The following is a 20,353-nucleotide window of genomic DNA, read 5'->3' as shown; positions in this document are numbered from 1 at the left end:
TCAACCAGAACTAGTAAAAAGTAAAACCGGTAAACTTTGAGGTGTATGTACAATGCAGACCAATTACATGAAGTGAACAATATTATTACAGCCAGGTTAGCACTGTGAAGTTATACAAGTTAGACTGCAGAGAGGATGATGACAGACAAAATATATATATTGTAGACCACTGTATATAAAATGTGCTAATGATATTATGTAGTTGTGATGCACAAATATGTAGGACACTAATCTGAAGCAGGGTTTCCGTTGTAATCAAGAAACCAATCAGATTGAGGCATATACATTAATGGAACAAACAGATGAAGGGTTACAATTCTTACACATGCATGAGTACTGTCACTTGAGAATGCAGACTACAAACAAAAAATTTCGCTACAAAAAATTTCGCTACATTCATCGAATACCATCTTGAGCAAGATATCATCTCATCATGAAACAAGGCACACAACAAGAGGAGGCAGCGTCCAAGTACCTTTGGCTAGATGATCAAACATGGGGCAGCTGTCGGCTAACGAAGCAGGCGCAGGCGGCAATGTAGTAGGGAACACAACCAGCGGCGTCCAAACCCTATCCGCGCGGAGTAGGGCGACGACCTTTAGCGGCGGGAGTAAGGGAAGGGCGGTCCACGCAAAGAGCGAAGGCGGGGCCGAGGGAAGGGTGCGGCGGCGGCAGAGCAGGGCGGCGGCGGCAGCGGCGATCCGCCAGGGGAGACCAGGTGAGGCAGGACAGTTGCCCGGGGCGTGGATTTGGTGCGAGGAGGGGGGCGTGGGGTTTGGGGGTGGCAAATTACCATGGTATCCTTTCGTCCCTCAAATTAATTAAATTAATTATTTTTTGGGAGGCACCAAGATACAGCAAGAAGCACCACCAACCATTGGAAAAGAGTTCAATAAATAATCATATAAAACGTAAGGCAAAATTAGTTCTTTTTTTTTGGGTTATATAGCCTAGCCATATAGGTAGAGGTCGTGCGGCGGCGGCAGCGAAATTATTCCTAATACCTTCGTACTCCAGGGCCGTGGTCGAAATTTTCAACCAGATCGGAGCCCAGCAGCATAACGGAGGCCCAACAGGCAACACAGCGGCAAAAGGGACAGCCACTTCTTTTCTTTTTCGTTCTTTTATTATTATATTTTGTCTGCTCGGCCAATTGGTTCCTCTTATTTACTAGTAACCATGCCAGCGCAATACGATACTAACATTTTAATATAATAGAACAATCTTTATACTCATAAAAATATATACAAAAATTCAATAATCATAGATTCAAAGAAATAGTTGTCATACATATATTCAATTACTTTTTAGATTATGAAAATTCCAGAATTGATAATTCACATGCGGATGACTATAGCAAAAAAAATTACAAGAGTTCTTAGACTCTACCTCAAATGAGGGATTTCACAAATACAAGAAAAAAAAGTTGGTAAAGGTTCAATAGGAGTCAAAATGGCTAAGTAAATCCTGAAAATGACCAATGTCTAGGAAGGACCAGGAACCCGAAGGCTACAAACCACAGCGACCCAGCTACAGACTGGAACACAACTGAGTGCCCCTCTCCTTCTGATCCATCTTCCTCGATGTCACAATAATCCAAAAAAATTCAAAACAAAACACAGCTTCAATGAGTCATTTGAAGAGCTTGCTGTCAGCACCATCAAACGTGGTACCTAACACCTCCCATAAATGCAAGTTTGCAAACCTACAAACCTATCGCATATTACTCCAGGTTGTTTGTTGAAAACAAAATTCAGAATAACATACATGGTGCACAACATTCACAAGAACTTCACAATATTGCATTTCAGGAGCCATGCCTCCTAACATCAGTAAAATGAAATTTGAAAGCTAATACCAGTAAGTAAAAACAGAGAAGCCAATGGCCACCATATTAAATCAATGTATCTGATAATTCACAACAATAACAAATAATGCATAACCTTACCCTTAAGCACAGATCCAGCTGATGCGTGGACATTCTAAAGCTTTTACAATGATTACAGTGCGCACACCAGTAGCTTGCTCAGTAAGATGAGGTTTCAACAGCTCGGCAGTGTATCAGTCACAGTTGATAAATCAACAAATGAGGCAGTAGACATAGGCCACCAAAATCGCTGGTCCTATAATTTGGCAAAGAGGTAGATAGCAACTGAACCAGGTTCTTGCAAAAATTTCATCAAATCTACCCTGCAATCAGATTGTGACAAAATTGGAAATAAAAAAGAGAAACATGGATCATCTTTATCTGAAACAGCCAAAGGAAGTATAATGATAAAAAATATACATGTTAGGTAGTAATCTTATAATCACACACGCTCAATTGGGCCATGGACCTCTGAAATTAAATCACAATGCAACACCAGAGATTTTTGAATAAAGAATATATCAAATATTTCACTCAAATTTTATTTTGAGCCATCCTTTTATAACAGAAAGTAGTACTATGAAGTTCCATCATTCCCTACAAGGTTTAGATGTTGGCCTACCAGAAGATCCTGACCTTAAACTGCAAATTGCAACAGAATAACAATTACAGAAATGATGACTGGATACAATAATGCAATATGCACCTAAGTTGTGAGGTGAAATAACAGCCTAACCTTTTTATTACTGCGAGGCTCCTCGAAGACATCATCGGTGTTTACATAGCTGCCAACTTCCACACTGTTAAAACAAGGGGAGAAATGATTAGCAATTCTGGATCTCCATATGAAAAAATTCCCAGTTGCTACCTTGTTTCAACCAACCAAACAAAATCATTCGCAGTGTAATCAATGTAGCGCTAAAAACAAGCAAACGGAACAATATTTTCAAAAGAACCCTAGGAGAAATCATAAAAAGAACACTAAACAAAATGAACCAGAAGCAAGACTAAAGTAAGGCAGATAACGAAATATGACAAAGCAATCACGGATATCACGAGAAAGAAAACGGACCTCACTGGTAACCTCAATCACCAGTTGCTTTGCAATTTCAACTAGAACATTCGGCGCGCGTTGCGCGCCCTATCAAGAATAACATAAATATGACTGCCGATAGAATTACGCTGGGAATCTCAAACTTGAAGCCAACTTATATTCGTTCAGATAAGATCTCTAACAAACCCAAATACTACACATAAGTATGTTGTAGCTTATCAATATGATCAACATGTATGACATGATACTTTGAAGCAGAAATTTCTGAGTATATGATGCTGATATCCAGTATTCAATGGAATATGTACAAATAGAAACACACCAATATGAGTTTCTTTCCACTGGGCAATTTCTTGGATCAAGCATGAAGGTATCTGTAAAAGAGATGAGCGTGCAAGTTCATTAGTCCCTTCTTTGTAGATTGGTCTCCCCTCTGAATGAGGGCATATTTGTTTCGTACATAGAAAACAGTGAAATAGAGTGAAATAGTGAAACAACGGCATGACGGGAATACCAGAAACTCTGCAATAAGAAGAATTGTGCATACCAATGAAGTGGCTGTGTGTGCATCGGGAGTAGTGGAGTTGATAACAGTGGTTATCTCATGTGTTCACGCAACTTTTAACTGATGGAAAAGTTATATCAATATTCTTGTAAACGACTGCAGTAGAAACCAAATATGAAATAACCCATCCACTACATGCTATCACGCAGATAAATTTTTGAACCCAACTGGCAATCATATATCTGTATCTATAGATTTTTAGTCATGGCATATATCTTCGTTGACATGTATAGATTTCTGAAGAGACAACTATTTCATAACCATGAATGCCATGAAATAGCCCTGGCGTGTTTCAACTTAAGCAATAGAGTAGATTAAAATTTTTTGGCCCTCGTTGTCTTCCGAATAGATTACCCATGCTCTTTATAAAATGCTGGATGAACTAAAATGTTGGATGCTCTTTATAAAATGTTGGATTAACTAAAGGCAGAACAATATGACAATAACAATGCATATGTTTGGAACCAATTTGATCATAGGTATGAATGGCAAAACTGCTGGAGGCAAAACACGAACTGTATGCAACCCATGTGGTTCATCAACAATTAGGCACCAACTGGATGTAGGAACTCTAATAAAGAACAGAAATAATAAAATAAGCACTCAGCTTGAGCTTGCCGAGGTGCCAACTGCTAAAATGGTTGCAAGAATGGTTTACTTAAATTTAGAAAAAAATTAGATCAGCAATAACCTAAACCAAATAGGAAATGCTGTATATGGTAGCTAAACATTTCATCAAACATTTAAGAGGCACCAAAGTAAATAGAGAAGAACATTACGTACCAATTAGCTTGCTTTGGTTGTTTCATCGTCAGCCAGCACAGCAGCCATCAGTGGAACACTCGTAGGAGCAGCAAGCTGCGCCTCGCGCTGCCCCTCGATTGGCAAGAGGGAAAAGAGATTGGAGGAGGTCAATTAGTTTGCCACTCTGGTAAATGTGCATGAGCTTGAGGCCACGCTGGTGCTTGAGCTCACGGCTGCTTGCGCCGCCAAGCTAGAGCTTGCAGTAGCAACGTCGCTGGCTTGCCCAAGCCGCCGAGCTCGTGTTGCTTACCGTTCTTCAGCAATGACGGAGCCTATGCCATCATCAAGGTGGTGAGCCGGGTAGCGCGTGCGGTCAAGTTGGGACAGGGAGGGTGGCGGCGGGGAGAAGAGATGGAATGAGGGGGAGGGGGAGCTAGACGACGGGGATCTAGTGCCGAGGCTGCTCGCTGCTTGCTGAGGAGGTGAGAGGGAGGGTCGACGGAGAGATGGTGGCGGTGGCCGCGACGACGGCGAGCGAGCGGCAGCAGCATGAGGAGGAGCAGCATCCGCGTAGCGAAGACCACGGGCCCCGCGCCATCCCCGGCGGCTGCAGAGGAGCCACTCGACGCCCCCTGGCGTCGGTGGCAGAGGAGCCGCACGGTAGCCAGCCATGGTTAGAAACTTAGAATGGGAGGCCGGCCAGTCGGTCCGTGGAGGCGAGGGGTCGCCGGCTGTACCGGCACCGGCGGCGCCATCACTTTCTTTCGCGGATCTGAGAGCAAGCGGAGAGAGACGGAGGGGTTGGAGAGAGAGAGCGACGGAAGGTGGGAAGATAAGGTCAGGCGGGTCCCACACATGTGGATGGCTCTCGCCGCTCGCCGCTCGCCGCTCGGTGCTCTGCTGTCCGACACGCGTCCAGATTCGCCGCCGAAACACGGAGAGAAGAGCAAACAGGGGTAGATTTTAACCATTCCGATTTGTTCCTGTGTGCCATCAATATGCACAGTTCTTTCTGTTGAAGTATCACCAGCTGGCAGATGCAAAGGAATAAACCTGCACAAGAATTCACAAGTATAAATGACAGTCTTGAGCAATGGAGTGTATGAGGCAAAATATAAACAGAGAAACCCAAGTATAACAGAAATATGAGATTTATTCTATCTACTGCAACCAGCATTCAAATTCACTTGGTAGAGCAAAAAAAAAAGCAGGAAAACAGCCAACAAGTAAACTTAGTGAAACCTTATTTCCGATTGCAGAGGGGGTAAAACAGGAAGTTGTAGAACAAGATAACAAACCTGAATACAAGCTCCAGATTTGGCTTGCATGTACTTTATAGTCTCAGAACCCTTACCAATAACCAGACCCACCTAAAAAGGAACAAATCATAAGCGGAAAAAAATGATAGAACAATACTTACTAATTATATATTGAGAATTGGGCACTTGTGATTATTTCAAAAACTGTGATAAGTGTAGTTTTCTCATCCTAAAGTTACGGTTATCAAGAAAAAACAGCATGTGTACCAACCTTGTTATTAGCAATTTTCATCTGGAACGTGTCGGCACCTGGCTGTGGTGCATTATATTTCCGGCCACCAGATCTAGTACCAGAAGACCCAGCGTCAGCCTGCAGAAGATTGCAAGATCAACATGATATATGCAAAAAAAAAATGCAGAACAAAAGCTGTGGTCGTAACAAAAAATACGTCTGCCAGAACTTCTTTGATCAGCTGCTCAGCTTTGCTCAGCCTTGCTTATCTGCTCAGGAGTGCCTGAAAGCTCAACTGGTCTTGTCGGTGCACCTGGTTCAGCTTCATTCTCTTGTTACTTGAATCTTTGCTCCTGACTGGAGTTGGAGATACCTGATAGTTTCCCCAGCTTTTGCGATAGTAACACCAACCTACAACAAGTCAACAACAGTGCCAGTTAACATGACTACTAACTTCACACTTCAGGTGATACTTTCTAACACGATTATAAATTCAGTGATTGAAAACAGCTTACCCTTCAATTTGGTATTTCAATCTTTTTGCTTGTACCCTGATATCCACCATATGAAGAGTACTGAGACGCACCGCTCTGTGAAGATAATGGCGCGATAGAAGAACCATGCCCTAATACAGAAACAATCAGTATTCAATATCCATTTGTGGTCATCAGAATTTATGGCATTTATAGATACAGGAAACACAAGAAGTATCATTTTAAATTCTCACACATTGCATGAAAGGTACAACAAAAGATATAGCTTTTGCACATGGTGCATAAATCTAGCTTCTACTTACTCAACACAAGTGCAATGTGCCTCTACCAGCCTGAGCAAAAAGGTTCCACTATGCAGTTTAGTTAGATTAAGCCTCTGCTCTTCCACCACCAATCTGATGTACTGCGAGGTGAAGCTGCAGAGCCACCAAGGATGCCACATGGTTACTTGCAGCTCGTGTTGTTATAAGATTGTGATGAAAAAATAGCGCCCACAAAAATAATTGAGATAACATTAGCTGCTGCTACCTACTATTGCGTCAACAGGAATACTAATAGCGCACAGGTTAAATTAACCAAGAAGCAGATTTGCACATCACAGCAGCTCACGCTCATGATCTATCGATCTAGCCCCCAAATCGATGCGTAAAACAACCCAAAATTAACATCATGGAAGCGGTCATAAACCGAAATCACAAGCAGATCTCTGCGATCAAGCAAGGGCTTAACGAGAAATTAGTCCAGTGACTCGCCACCACCGGCCGAGGACGAGTAGCCGAGCCCCCCGCCGTCGATGCGTCCACCTCCACCGCCACCGCTACCGCCCAGGGAGCCTCCTCCCCCATAGCCTGGAATCCGGAACGGAGGAAGGGGCGGCCGGGAGCGCGAGCCGTGGTCGCCGCCGCCCCCTCTGCCCCTGCCGGATCCCCCCCTCCTGCACCGCCTACCGTCCTCCTCTTTGCACGGCGCTGGCGGCCGCGGGCTAGCGGAACAACGGGCAGCGCGGGGTGACGGCAAGGGCGCGGCGGCGCAGAGCGTTGGCTATCGTCTTCCTGGGCCGCGCCGAACTCGCCAGGGCCGCGTCCCTTTGCGATCTCCGCAATCCACAAGGTATTCTTCTATTCCCCTCACCTTCACCCGCCTAGGCGTGGAGCTCATATTCATACGAACAATGGATTTGGTTCCTTTGTTTGGTTGCTAAGGAACCCTAATTTCCTCTGATGGATCGTACTCAAATTTTGCCTAGTTTTTCATAGGAGATCCTTTAGCTGCTGGTGAATCCAATTCTTGCGTCTTCCCGGCAGTTGGTAGCAGATTAGTTCGCTCTCTGGTGGCTCTTCTTCAGCCCGCGCAAGATCGATTGAACGCAGTTTTGAATTTAGGTTATAGTTGCTTTTCTCGTAGTAATTTAAGTGGTTGGTAATATTATGTTTTTTTTAAATCCTGAAACTGCTAAGAAATTTGGATCATAGTGGGCTTGGTCAGGGATTCCACTGTCTACTGCCTGCCAGTGGCTAATGTATCTTTTACAGTTTATCATGCTTGCATATCCAAGTCTGTCCTTGCCTTGCGATCCTGATTTACACTGATGGTTTCACACTCAGTTATAGACTACTTTGTGTCGACTTCGGACAGGATATCTGTTCTTCCATGAGAATACACACTAGTTCTTAATACAATAGCAGTCAGGCTACACGACCTTGTACTTATGTATGTAACTGCCCAGCATTCTTTAGTCTTTACAACCTTTCACACCTCTTTGGTGATGTGATACTTGCTTATTGTTCTTCTGCTGGAGGTTGGAATGTTGAAATGTAAGCAAGAAGATTGTTCCAAAGGAGAACTTAGTGAAAGTAAGAAGCAAAAAAAAAAAAAAAAACACAACATGAATCACTATGGTCATTGCTTTCAATTGTTCCTTTGTTCTCATGAATTCTGTTCTTTCACGTATGCACAGTGTATTGGTAAAAAAAAATTGTATCATGTTTCTTTGATCAGCACACAGGGGTTGGATGGATCCTTTTGAAGTGCAATTTGGTGACTCAAATGATTCTGATCAAGGTGTTTGGAGTGAACTCAGCAAATGAGTTGTTGTAAACTTGTCTCAGAGTGTTTTCTCCATCGCTTCATTCAAGGGTGAATATACAGTCTGATCAAGTTTCCACATCTTATTTGATCATCATTAATGTGTAATGGAAATTATGATCGTGTGTAGGAGATGTGATGGTATGTGCATGCTCAGGCATAGTTATACGATGTGAACCACTCATCACAACATTGTTGACTTCAGCAAGCTTGTTGAGATCTTCTCATGATGAAAGCAGGATTGAAGATGACTTGACGGTTGGTGTTGCTAATCATGTTGCACTCTTACTTGTTCATTTACGATACTAGTTTTGTTGGCTTGATCATTACAGATTAGAGTGCGCTACAAATACCAGCAGTATATCAATGGGCAGCTGGGAGGCTATGATTTGGATTACAATCTTCTTCTTGTCAACATCAAGACCCCTCCTCTTCCTGTGGCACGCCTGGACCATCAAGTGCAACTTGAGTCATGTAGCAAGGTACTGGCGGTGGGTCGTATTTTCAACTCCAGAAAATTAATGGCCACAAGTGGGTTAGTGAAGGACACAATAAGCATATTTGATCAGGAAGAGATCGCAATCTCCACGTGTAAAATCAGTAAGGTACAGTTTTTATTTGTACATTATAAATAAATAGTTGCATCTTTCATTGCGTTCGCTTAAGTTCTGCAAGGTATTGATAATGTTTCCTCTTCCAGTGTAGCAGCTGTTAATTGTTATTTTATTTATTTATTTGCTAGGCTGGGATTGGAGGGCCCCTTCTTGATGTCGATGGGTACTTTCATGGCATGAACTTTTATGGTGTGGAAGAAACGCCATTCCTTCCAAGGAGTATAATTCTCAAATGCTTGAGGAGTTTTGGGATGTTTCGGTATGTCTTCTAGTATTATGTACAGCAGCTTCTCCACTGGCTTATCTATGCATGCTTGAGGACTCTCGAGTTTGCTGCCCCAGTAATCTGGCATTTCTTATCTCATTAGATTCATTGAAGCTAAATGTGTAAAACATTGACCAGATAGAGAAGGCAAGTTGAGGCTGTCTGTCCGCGGTGTTATTTAACTATATGCTTGTAATATGGGAATGAGAGCACTTATGCAAAGTCTATCTCAGCTCAACTTGTTCAGTTATGCACGGAAGTAAATAACAAGGCATAATTTTGACATATGTAGTTGCTTACGTGTGGGCTGTATGGCCCTTCTGTTTCTTTTCTTTTCTTGTCTTGTTTTTTTTGGGGGTCATTTGAAGTTGCTTTGCATTTTAATTTATGTTTGTTCCTTAATATGAATTTTGCTTGCTACCCCTTTTATCCAATAAGCACTGGTATGGTATTAGAACTCATGTTTCATAGTTAAAGCTGATATTGGTTTGAAAAACACATGTTGTAACTTTGGTTCAAATGGGTATGGGCATGCTCTCGTTTATGAGATCCCTAGACCATATTTTTTAGGACTGGACCAGTGTTTGAACTGCCCGGATGCTCACTGATTCATTGGTCCAACGTTTGAAGCGCCAGTTCAAAGCAGCTCAAACAGATTTAAGTTTTCTTATCTTACACAAGTCACAACATGGTCCTCTGGTGATTTCCCTTGGTGGGAATACTGCACCCAGGGTTCAATTTTGCACAATATACTCTGGACCCCACACCCCTCCCCCACAGATCACTTCCTCCTCCACCTGGCCGGTCTTCAACGGTTCTTTACAAGAAAACCACTCTGTTTCACAGAAAAAGCGCTTGCTTGTCCGGTTTTTGGTCGATAATTGCGGGTGATTTTTTTGTCTGGATCTGACCAGAGAGACTGCCTGTTCCTGATTTTTTCTGATCGCACCGGCAGTCTGGTCCACTCATAATAATTATGCCTTAGACTTATTATGTATTAATATGGCCATGTGACTCCTTCCTTTTGTGTATCACTTCTCTGCAGCTATTTATAACAATATATTATGTTCTACTGCAGGGATGAAAACAAAGGAGGTGCTGGCTACACAAGTAAGCAGAAAAATAATCATCTTAATTAAGAATTGTATAATATTACTTGTTGTTAGTGATAATTGTATTTGGGTCCTCACTGTAGTGCAAGGATGGTTTTACACTTGTTTTTAGATGGTTTTACCATTGTCAACTTACTGCTACTTGGTTCTCCCTGTTTGGATTTTGGACTGAAAACATGTAGTACCATGTATCTTTATGCTTCCTCACTGGTTTGCATACATTTCTTGAAACACTGAAACTATGACAAAATGGAGGGAGCTAGAGCCAAAAATTCAATATTTTTTTGGTATCACCGCATGGGAATCTCTTACATGGACCTTGTTTTTTGTTCATTGATTTCAGTACGCTATTCCCTTTCACTCAACTTTTTTCTATTATAGGCAGCAAAACGAGAAGCACCAACAGTAATCTAGATGCTTCCCCATCTTGTGGCTTTTTTGCAAAAGGTGAATCTCTTATGGCTGATAAATATTTAAACCATGAAATATATGTAAGTTGATATGAAATGTCTCTTTCTGATTGTTGTGCATAACTTCTACCAGTATGGATGAGCATTAGCTTTATTAATTGTATTTGACATCCAGCTATGACATACTAGCCGTTATTCTTATCACTGATTCAGTACTATTGACCTTCTTCCATAGAATTCATTGATCAGATGCATGATCGTCTACTATCCCTTGCCAACTACTATCTGTGGTGAGTCATCGCTATCGCTTTCCCCAACTCTCCCTGTTTTCGTGCTTTCGCCAACTATGCTAACTCTCACGATATTTCTTCAATCAGCTGGCATGCACTTGATCCATTCTTTTGATGAGAAATTCAGCAAATTGGATGGTTCTAGTGGAGATTTCCTGAATGTCAGTGGAGAACTTGCTGCAAATTTGTCTCAGAATGTTGTCTCACTTGCTTCATTCAAAGGTGATTATACTGTGATTTGATCATTTGGTTTCTACCTCGGTCATTGCTGAAATAATAACCGAAAATATGGTATGTGTAGGGAAAACAAGTTGGTTTGCATGCTCCGGCATACTTGTAGAATATAATCTGCATACAAGTGTGCTGACATCAGCAAGTTTGGTCAGGTCTTCTGATGATGAAGACACCATTGTTGATAACTTGCAGGTGGATTTGCCATTTATTTGTACTGCTGCATGTTTGTCTAACACACTGACTAAACTCTTATGTTGCAGATTGAAGTGCGGCTTCCAAATGGACAATGTGTGAAAGGGACTCAGTACTGTAATTTACGATTTAAGATTGCTGTTATCAACAACATAGTCTTCCCTGATCTTCGTGCAACAAATCTCTATCATCCAATGGAAATTAAGACTGGTAGTGAGGTGGTAGCTGTAGGGCGTCTTTTCAGTACTGGCAGATTGACATCCACACGTGGAATAGTTACCAACAAGAAAAGCAATCTTGATTGCGACAAACTTATGGTCTCCACTTGTAAAATTACCAAGGTACACTAGTCAATTCCCTTAATTGTTACATTATGGATATAAATAGCTGCATTAGGATAGCACCTGTCACTGCACACTGAAGTACTTCTGCTTGGAATGACAAGGACGTGTTTTGCTGTTCTTCCCATTTTGACTGTCACAATTTTTTGCTAGGCTGGGATTGGAGGGCCCCTTGTTGATTTCAGTGGTAACTTCATCGGCATGAACTTTTATGACAACGAAGAAACTCCATTCCTGCCTAGAAATGATATTCTTGAATGCCTCAGGCAATTTGAGACGAGAGGGTATGTTCTTCGATGTCTAATGTAAAGTGCTTATTATTCACCGCCATCACTTTACTTGCTCTCCTATTTGACCTTGCAAGTGAAGATGTCTGAAATGTCACACGATCTTGGATGACCAAGAATTCACCCCATTAAGCACCTTATGTTATTGTGTAGATGTGTTATGTCTATTCTAATTCAATTATCATTGATAGATCTGTAACTATTTCTTTTGTGCTTAGATAATTCTGTAAGTATTTCTTTTGTGTTTGATAGGATCATGGCTGCTGATAAGACTGTCAAGAGTAGTCCAAGCAGGTAACTAACACATTTCAGGGATATTTTGTTGCAGTGTTTCACCAAAATTTATCTTCGTCTTTTCTGAAGTATCATTTGCTGAATGACAGATGGCCAGTGCCCAAACCCTATTGGTCTTACCCAATAGTTGAGGAGCCTGCGGACCCATTGGCTGAACTGTCTCTGCTTCCTATGGACTTGGATAGTTCGAGTCTGCAATGCTATAGCTGATAACAATTGCTATGCCCTTCAGTACTTGTGCCAATCTGTCTATATGTTCTCTCCCTGGTCTAGCAAGTGTTGACCTTATTTGAGTTTGTCTAACTTTAGGCACATTTCCTTAGCACATCTAACCCTGCTAATGGTTTGGAATCCAAACCAAAACTAAACCAAACTATTTTATTATTAGCACACTTTAAAAATCAAACCAACTCCATCCATCTGTTATTCCACCCAAACCAACACAAATTACTGTTTTCTTCCAAAGCAAACCAAACCAATAGTTTCAACCCAAATTTTCAAACCAGTTTAGAACTATTAGGTCAAATTCTCTGTAACTAGTTTTAATATATTGCTTCTAATATGGGGGATAATATGCAAATTCAGATGTACCAGTCTGCGTAGAGTACCTGATAATCATTACGAGGCATTTCCAACAAATTTCACTGAAGTTTACTAAAATTTTGAGGTGTGAGCGCCAGCTTTTAATTCTTGGGTCTGACTTTCGACGCGGGATCTATGTGTAGGTCTAACCACACTGCTGTGTATAGTAGCTGATAGTCATATTGAGCTATTTTTAACAAATTTTAGTCAATTTTGATAAAATTTTATAGTGTGAACGTGTGGTTTTATTTTAGGGTCCAGCTCTGACGTGGGGTCTATGTATAGTTTTAGGCATACTGTTTTGCATAAAGTAGCTGCCAGTCATATCGAGTCTATATCCAAAAAACCTAAATCAATTTTCATGAATTTTTATAGTTTGAACGTGAGGTTTTATTTTTAGGGTTCGGCTCTTGACATGAGGTCCACATATAGTTCTAGTCATGTTGCTTTGCACCTGCCAGTCATACTGGTCATCTCTAACAAATGTCAATCAATTCAAAAATTTTGTAGTGTGAACTAGAGATTTTTTTATTTTAGTATCCGACTCTGAACAATGACATTTATATATAGTCATAGTTCTGCACAAAGCATTCATCTCAACAGTTCTGCACAAAGCATTCATCTCAACCCATCCCGATCGCATTTATATAGAACCTATTCCGTCTCACCTTATTATCCAATACAATCAATTTTAACCCATCTAAATATACTCCGCATCAAAACCTAATTCATAAAACTCATTTCATCCTAAACCATTAGTAGCGTGAAGCACATCTTCAACCAGAGTCCTTGTATTTGTATGTCCTCCAAACAAATGGAAAATCATGGATAGAATTTGGTATGGCTAAAGACAGGTGGTACGTGCTCAAATACAGGGCTGAGTTTTGCTTATTTCGTGCGCAAACGTCCTCAGTAAATTCTGTGAATTTGTGGGCTTCGAATATACATTGATAAGCTGAAAATCCGTGCCATGTTCTTCGAATTACTCTCTTGGTGAGCCAGCCTATAGGCCTGGCAACCTTTGAACTTGTTGATTTTGTACATTTAGCTGGAGTATGGGTAGGAGACTCATATGTACTTGGATGGATGGTACTCCCTCCGTCCTGAAATGTAGGACATTCTAGGACTCAAAATTTATCCTCAAATATAAGGCATTCTAAGGTAAAAGTGGACCCAACTATCTTAAGTGTGCATCGTTTTTTAGTCTTTCTCAATAAAAAGATGTGCATGCAACCATGTAGAGAAGATGTATGTGAGGGAGGTGCAGGGGAAATAACATGCTACCTTAATTCGCACATATTTAATGACCCAAATAGAGTTCCAATGCATAATAATTAGGAGTAGGAGAGTCTTTTCTACACAACCATAATCTGTTCTAGAAACTCCAGAATGCCCTACATTTCAGGACGGAGGGAGTATGCAGGAAGGTACGGAGGACATGTAGTCAACGAGATAAAAGTATCTTAGGTTTTGGGTTTGACTTCCCGTGAAGGCGAATCTTTTAAGATTTAATAGCGTTGTGCTTTTAGTGGTAGGCGATGTTCCTGTTGACATCAAGGTGTCCGTGATGATTTCGTCAATTTCGAGAATTTGCTGGCTTAATATTCAAAGATGTTCATAGGTAGGGTTTTTGTGTGTGTTCATAAGGGTGAATGTGTGCGTTATGAGTGTTTGAGTTGTACTGTGTAATTAAAAAAATAAGATACTGTTGAGTCCTTGGTTTATTGGATTTTAAAAAAATAAGGTACTGTTGAGTCCTTGGTTTATTGGATTTTTTTTTGAAAAGCTTCTTTGTTTAGTGGAATCGTTATTCCATTTTTTTAAAGGTACTTCCACCATAGTGTGGTGCCATGGGCCTGCGACAATGCAAACGTTGCTTCTTTCAAAAAAAAGTCAGAAGTTTAGGTCTTGTTTAGTTGCAAAATTTAAAATTTCAAAACTATCACATCGAAAAAAAATCTTACATATATGAAATATTAAATATAAATGAAATAAAAAATAAATTGCATAGTTTGTTTGTAAATTGATTAGACACTAAATTGCTACCCAAATTGCAACAGTAAATATGTGCTAATGACAAATTAATTAGTCTTAATAAATTCGTCGCGTAGTTTACAGACAAGTTCTGTAATTAGTTTTATAATTAGTCTCTGTTTAATACTTCGAATGTGCACAAATTTTAAAAATTTTACAGCTGCAACTAAACAAAGGCTTAGAACAGTTAGATTTAATACGTTTATATGCCCCTTAACCAACTCGGGCCGGACCCTACAGCCGTCGGACCCTCCCACGTCGGACCCTCCCTCGGTCCCCCTTCTCTACCTCTTCGATGGCTTCGCTGTCGGTAGGTGGAGGAGCGGGGATCAGTTATTTTCATAGATCTATTTAGTTTTTTTTAGTGTTTGGTTCTCCAGCGATATTGATGAGATGGTGACGATAATGACGCTCTGGAAGGTCTCTCCATTCTTTCCCTAGCCCGAGGACGTCCATTCCGGCGCCGATGATAGACAAGTGGGAGTTAGTTCTGCCAGATCTGAAGGTTCTCACCAGATCTTTGCAGTTGGTGTGTCAATCAGAAAATGCAGTTGGCTGTCTATTGTTGTGGCGATTTCGACCTCTTCTTTCGATCTGTTCTGCGATAAGATCCGATTTCTTTAATCCTCTGTTTTGGTGGTGAAAGATTGCAAGCATGTATTGCTTCGTAGTTCACCCAATCGATGTTCTTTTAGCGGTTGCTAGATCTCGTTGTAAGCAACAAGTGGTTTTTGTGGTCTTCAAAGCCTTGTGTTGCGATGACGTTTGCAGGTGTACTTTTTTCTTACTGCCTTTTTAGTGTTCTTTTTTTTCAAACTTCGGTGGACGACGAACAATCAGTTGAAGAAGACGATCAAAGAGCTTTTTGGTGTAATTTTATTTTCTTTATATCGCCTTGTGTTAAGTTGTCCTTTTATTATACTATCAATTGTTTTTCTCGATATGAATTAGATATGGGACACCTTTCTGGTGTCTTTCAAAAAATGATTTAATATGTTTACTGTACCCATTTGCGTTTCTGGTAACTGGTTGCCAGAAACTGGTCCGATTTTGACTTTTTATTATGTTCACATTTTCATATGATTTGTTTAGGATTCATGCACAAAGAAAGGTAATGGTCGGACAAAATGAACAACCTTACGCACAATGGTCATGCCGCCGTCATGGCACACATAATTTGATTCTGACGCGGCAAAGCAATCGCATTATCGTGTCAGGGCGTAGAGTTAGAGGGACACAGACGGAAAAGGAACGGTGCCTATGTTTTAAGACCAGAATGTATCTAAGGACATGGAAAGCTTTCATGCGCAACAAATTTTTGGCACTCAAGCTGGATCAATGGGACAGCTCCAAAAAAATATAGCCCCAGCCTTTTTTTAAGGCTAAAAGGAAAAATGTGATCGTATTTAAAGCGCTACAGAACAACACTTGGGTTTCACATATTTGCCCCCTCCATACTAGCGAGGAGATACATGAATATATAACTCTCTGGGAGGAAATTAGATTGTTGCCACTGAGATGATGGATCTGAAGATAAGGGCAGTCCCAACCCAGACTTTATCATGGAGTCTATGCATTCTATTTATTGTGTTTTGTTGATGTGGCAGTATATTTATAGAAGAGAGAGAGAAATTAAGACTCCAAATCTTATTTAGACTCCAAGTCTTCACGCAAATCAAGAATGAATGTGAGAGAGACAAGTGGGTCATATAAACTAAAGTAACACACTTTGCATTGGAAAGTATAGTTTCCTGTGATGGAGTCTTTGAGGCTTAGACTCTATGAGTGGAATCTGTATTGGGACTGCCCTAAGATCACTTGAAGATGGACAACACACAATAAATACACCACAAGCAGCGCTTACTGCATTCAATTCAAGGGCAGATTTAAAAAAATTTCAATCACCCTAATTTAGAGGGCAAAAGCTGAACCAAAATGTAAAATCTTTGCCTGGATCATTCTCCACCATAAAATACTCACCACAGATAATTTAGAAAGAAGAGGATGACCACATGACCCATTGTGCAAATTATGCAACTCCGCACCTGAAACATCTACTCATTTTTGCAAGAATTGCCCCTATACCTGTGCAGTTTGGACACATGTAGTCAGATGGCTTAGTCTTCAACAAATAACACCCAGTAATTCAACAAGCACAGTTTACCGATAATGGAAAAGATGCCGGAAGATTTTTAGTAAGGAATAAAAATTAGCTTTTGAAGGTCTAATAATGATGTATTTTTGGTGGAATATCTGGAGGGAGTGAAATCAACGAATTTTTCAGCAAGAATCCAAAGAAGTTGTTGATGTCACGTAACTAATTAAAGAAGATTTTCATCTTCATCAGGCGGCCACCAGTCTAAAAATGAGCTCTTGACCATCTCCCCTAGTGGTGCTTTTGTGGTTTGTTTTTGTGATTTTATAGCATAGTGGTTATTTGCTGCTTTTGGTTTTTCTAGATCGAAGCTCTTTTGCTTCTTCTGCAGTCGTCTTGAGGTCTGATAAGGCTTCAGTTGTGTTGGGATTTGAAGTTGTTTGTATCTCTTTTATCTTTCTTCTTCTAATAAAGTTTACGGTAATTTTTTTGCCATTCCCTTAAAAAAACCATCAGGATTGTGTTTATTACAATTACAAATAAAAGAAGCACATACGCTTTACCGAGTACCTATCGTGCGGCTTTCCTTTTTGGCCATGACGAATCTAACATCAGATACAAGTATACAACTAGAGGCTGCTACCCTCACCATAATAAAGTTTCCAAGCAGCAGCCGAAAATTACAACGCACACTTCTTCGTAAGCGGACCACAGTATTGACTCGTGAACAGATTCTCAGGCTCTAGCTATTTCTCAGTTCAGAGAAGAAGATTTGTGCCATGGAGAAGCAGGACTACCTCTGTGTGGACGCTTTTACGGATCAACACACGAACGCGAGTCGAGCGGCGTGAGGAGTAGCTCGATGTAGCGCCTCCTGCGTGGAGCGGTTAGATCGGTCAAGAGGACCGGTCAAACCGGTCGCCGGGTAGGACTAGCGACATCGACGAACGCTCATCCGGGAGGGACCCCGGTAGGACAAGCGTGTGTAGGGTTGTTTTAGGATGACAGGCCACCTAGAACGCCTTCAAACGTCGTAGAGACGAAGAAAGAACAACAGATGGAGGTTGGAAAAACTAGAATTTGGAGGAAAAGATAAAGACGATAAAAAATAATAGATTTGTTTGTGTTTGATCGATTTGATTCCTCAATTAGCCGTGACCCTTTATATGTATAGGGTGGGATGGACTTACCCCACAAGGAATCCCTTTTACAGATCTAAATCTACAAAAAAAACCCTAATTATACTCGGACTCCTCATGGACCGGTCAGACCGATCAGACCCACCGGTCAGTCCGGTCAGCTCCTGCCAGACCAGTTACAACGCCCAGACCCGTCAGATAGGTTGCTGCCAATTTTGGCCGCCAACATATGACTTCCTGTTTTTGGTAAAGTTTGCTTGCGAAAAAATTTCTAAGGGCGATGATTAACAATACATCGGTCATTTATTTGTGCTAAGGGGGATAAACAATTATCGGCCATGACTTGCTTTACTCAAGTCGATGTTGAAACAATTTGCTTCGGCCGCCACACTTTTTTCGTAATTGCTGACTTCATTGGCACGGTCTCTACTTGTTGCTCCATCGCTTCCTTTTTGCGCAAATGTTGCTGCTTTCGTTTTTTAGTATGAGATAAGCTTGAGGGGCACCACCTCGGGTGTAAATATTTTGAATCTTGCTTTGCGCTCTTCTCACCCTCCTTGCTGCAATCAAGATCTTTTTCGACCAGATTTTTGCTAGCAACAACCGATATTTGTGGTGAAGCATGACTTGAATATATAAGGATATTGAATTTAATATGACTGCATATGCATCCTACTATAATCCATGGTCATATAAAAGTAAGGATATGATCAAAACCAGGGAGCAATCGGCCCATATGGTGCGACAACATATTTACCTTGGTGTGGACAAGAAACCGATTGCTCTTGACGTCTCGATGATGGTCAGGCTTCCTTAGCTTCATTGGGCTTCTTCTTCTTCTTCTTCTTCTTCTTCTTCTTCTTCTTCTTCTTCTTCTTCTTCTTCTTCTTCTTAGTAACCCTTTATCTCTGGTACTTGGCCAAGAGTTTCTTAAAACTAGGTCTTATCTTGCTCTTGGAAGATTCTCCAGACTCTCTGGACAGACCAGTCTGGGAACCGGTTAGACCGATTGGGTTACCGATCAGACCGTTTGACTTGCCTTCGGCCTTCTTTTCCTTGTCTTGCCCCCCAAGCGTTGAAACCTTTCTTGGAGCTGGAGAGACCTTCTTCAGAGTAGCTTTTTCTCGAGTCTTTCATCACCAATGATTACATTTTCCCCTTATTGATTCGGCTTGACTTGGCCGAACTAGCACCTTAGGATTGCTCAATTTAAATGTGTGCACTGGGAAAGAGTTCTGATCAACCTGCATGGTAGAAAGAACTAATCGTCCTTCATTAACGGTCGATTGAAACTGCCTACGTAAGACATTACAATCACTTGTGGCATGCGAAAAAGTAGTTGGAATTTATAATAAACTCGCCGCTTTAACTCCTCAAGCGGCGGCATAGTATGAGACATCTTGATGTATCCATTTTTGTACAACTCTTTAAATATTTTTCACACTTGGATACATCAAAAGTAATTTTTTCTTCTTGCGGATTTTTATGAATCGGCTTAAGAGTAGAACATGTAAAAGATTTGGTTTGGGATGGTCAAATGAACTTAGCGGTATAAATATCTTTCGACTCATAGTCCGAACAATATGAATTGCAATCTAAAGCATGCATACTAGAACGATGATGTCTATGAGTTTCTTGACACAATTTGCTTCGGCTTTCTATAGCTACTAATTTATGGAACCAACTTCTTCTAATTGGGCAAGATACAGACTAATATGCTCAAAAGTACTTCTATTATCTTCTCTAGTGAATTTAATAAATTCAGGCAACCTAAAACCAGCAGGATATGCAACCGAATCAAATGAGGCAGGATATGACTTTTGATATGCTAGAGTTTTACTTCTAACATCTACTCCAAAGTTTTCTCTAAGCAAATTAGCCAAATCATTCTTATACTCAGCAAGTATTTTATCAAAATTACTCGAAGAATTTGGTTGTGAAGATGTAGAAACCTCGCGCTGATTTGATACAGAATGACCGGACGGACCGGTCTTGCGACCGGTCTGACCGGTTGAGAGGAACCAGCCTGACCGGATTGGGAAGTCGGTCCGATCGGTCTCTGCCGGTTTTTGCCAACGCTGCACATATCGGTCGAACATCTCATCTGTGATAGGACCGATAGGTGGCATAGAGCTCCTTGGGGGCACTTGTGACGTGTATGGAA

General features: G+C 41.0%; 1 protein-coding gene and 1 long non-coding RNA gene across 10 annotated transcripts; one reads left to right on the top strand and one right to left on the bottom strand.

Moving 5' to 3' along the window:
• Positions 1-1,268: 1,268 nt before the first annotated feature.
• On the bottom strand, positions 1,269-6,651 carry LOC120660762. 7 transcript variants are annotated; one of them, XR_005669728.1, is made up of 10 exons: positions 6,518-6,651; positions 6,237-6,346; positions 5,939-6,132; positions 5,761-5,859; positions 5,529-5,600; positions 4,270-5,283; positions 3,244-3,295; positions 2,604-2,667; positions 1,949-2,509; positions 1,269-1,705 (listed from the first exon to the last, which is right to left on the bottom strand). It is a non-coding gene; the product is annotated as an uncharacterized LOC120660762 (long non-coding RNA). The 7 variants fall into 7 exon arrangements; XR_005669730.1 differs by adding an exon at positions 3,469-3,546 and having other exon boundaries at positions 1,282-2,509; positions 2,940-3,295; XR_005669727.1 differs by having other exon boundaries at positions 2,604-3,295.
• Positions 6,652-6,804: 153 nt separating this feature from the next.
• On the top strand, positions 6,805-12,745 carry LOC120660761. Of its 3 annotated transcripts, none has more exons than XM_039939399.1 (14): positions 6,805-7,325; positions 8,214-8,351; positions 8,431-8,558; positions 8,633-8,905; positions 9,043-9,173; positions 10,258-10,289; positions 10,673-10,738; positions 10,937-10,991; positions 11,079-11,213; positions 11,293-11,417; positions 11,486-11,758; positions 11,912-12,042; positions 12,298-12,339; positions 12,429-12,745. In XM_039939399.1, exons 7-14 carry the CDS (start codon positions 10,706-10,708, stop codon positions 12,547-12,549), a joined length of 915 nt encoding a protein of 304 aa, XP_039795333.1. In that variant the 5' UTR covers positions 6,805-7,325; positions 8,214-8,351; positions 8,431-8,558; positions 8,633-8,905; positions 9,043-9,173; positions 10,258-10,289; positions 10,673-10,705; the 3' UTR covers positions 12,550-12,745. The 3 variants fall into 3 exon arrangements, with proteins under 3 accessions (XP_039795333.1, XP_039795335.1, XP_039795334.1); XM_039939401.1 differs by having other exon boundaries at positions 6,834-7,325; positions 8,221-8,351; XM_039939400.1 differs by lacking the exon at positions 6,805-7,325 and adding an exon at positions 7,426-8,068.
• Positions 12,746-20,353: the final 7,608 nt, after the last annotated feature.

This window comes from Panicum virgatum, chromosome 2N, assembly GCF_016808335.1.
Source record: "Panicum virgatum strain AP13 chromosome 2N, P.virgatum_v5, whole genome shotgun sequence".
In the NCBI taxonomy this organism is placed as follows: Eukaryota; Viridiplantae; Streptophyta; class Magnoliopsida; order Poales; family Poaceae; genus Panicum; species Panicum virgatum.
The sequence above is the reverse complement of the archived record's forward strand: the minus strand, read 5'-3'. Positions and strand labels throughout refer to the sequence as shown.

Excerpts from the sequence above, each read along its gene's own strand:
- LOC120660761 (XM_039939399.1), top strand. The coding sequence starts at position 10,706 with ATGCTTCCCCATCTTGTGGCTTTTTTGCAAAAG. Across the intron at positions 11,214-11,292 it reads CTCACTTGCTTCATTCAAAG|GGAAAACAAGTTGGTTTGCA; the intron begins GTGATTATACTG and ends TGGTATGTGTAG. Across the intron at positions 11,418-11,485 it reads CCATTGTTGATAACTTGCAG|ATTGAAGTGCGGCTTCCAAA; the intron begins GTGGATTTGCCA and ends CTTATGTTGCAG.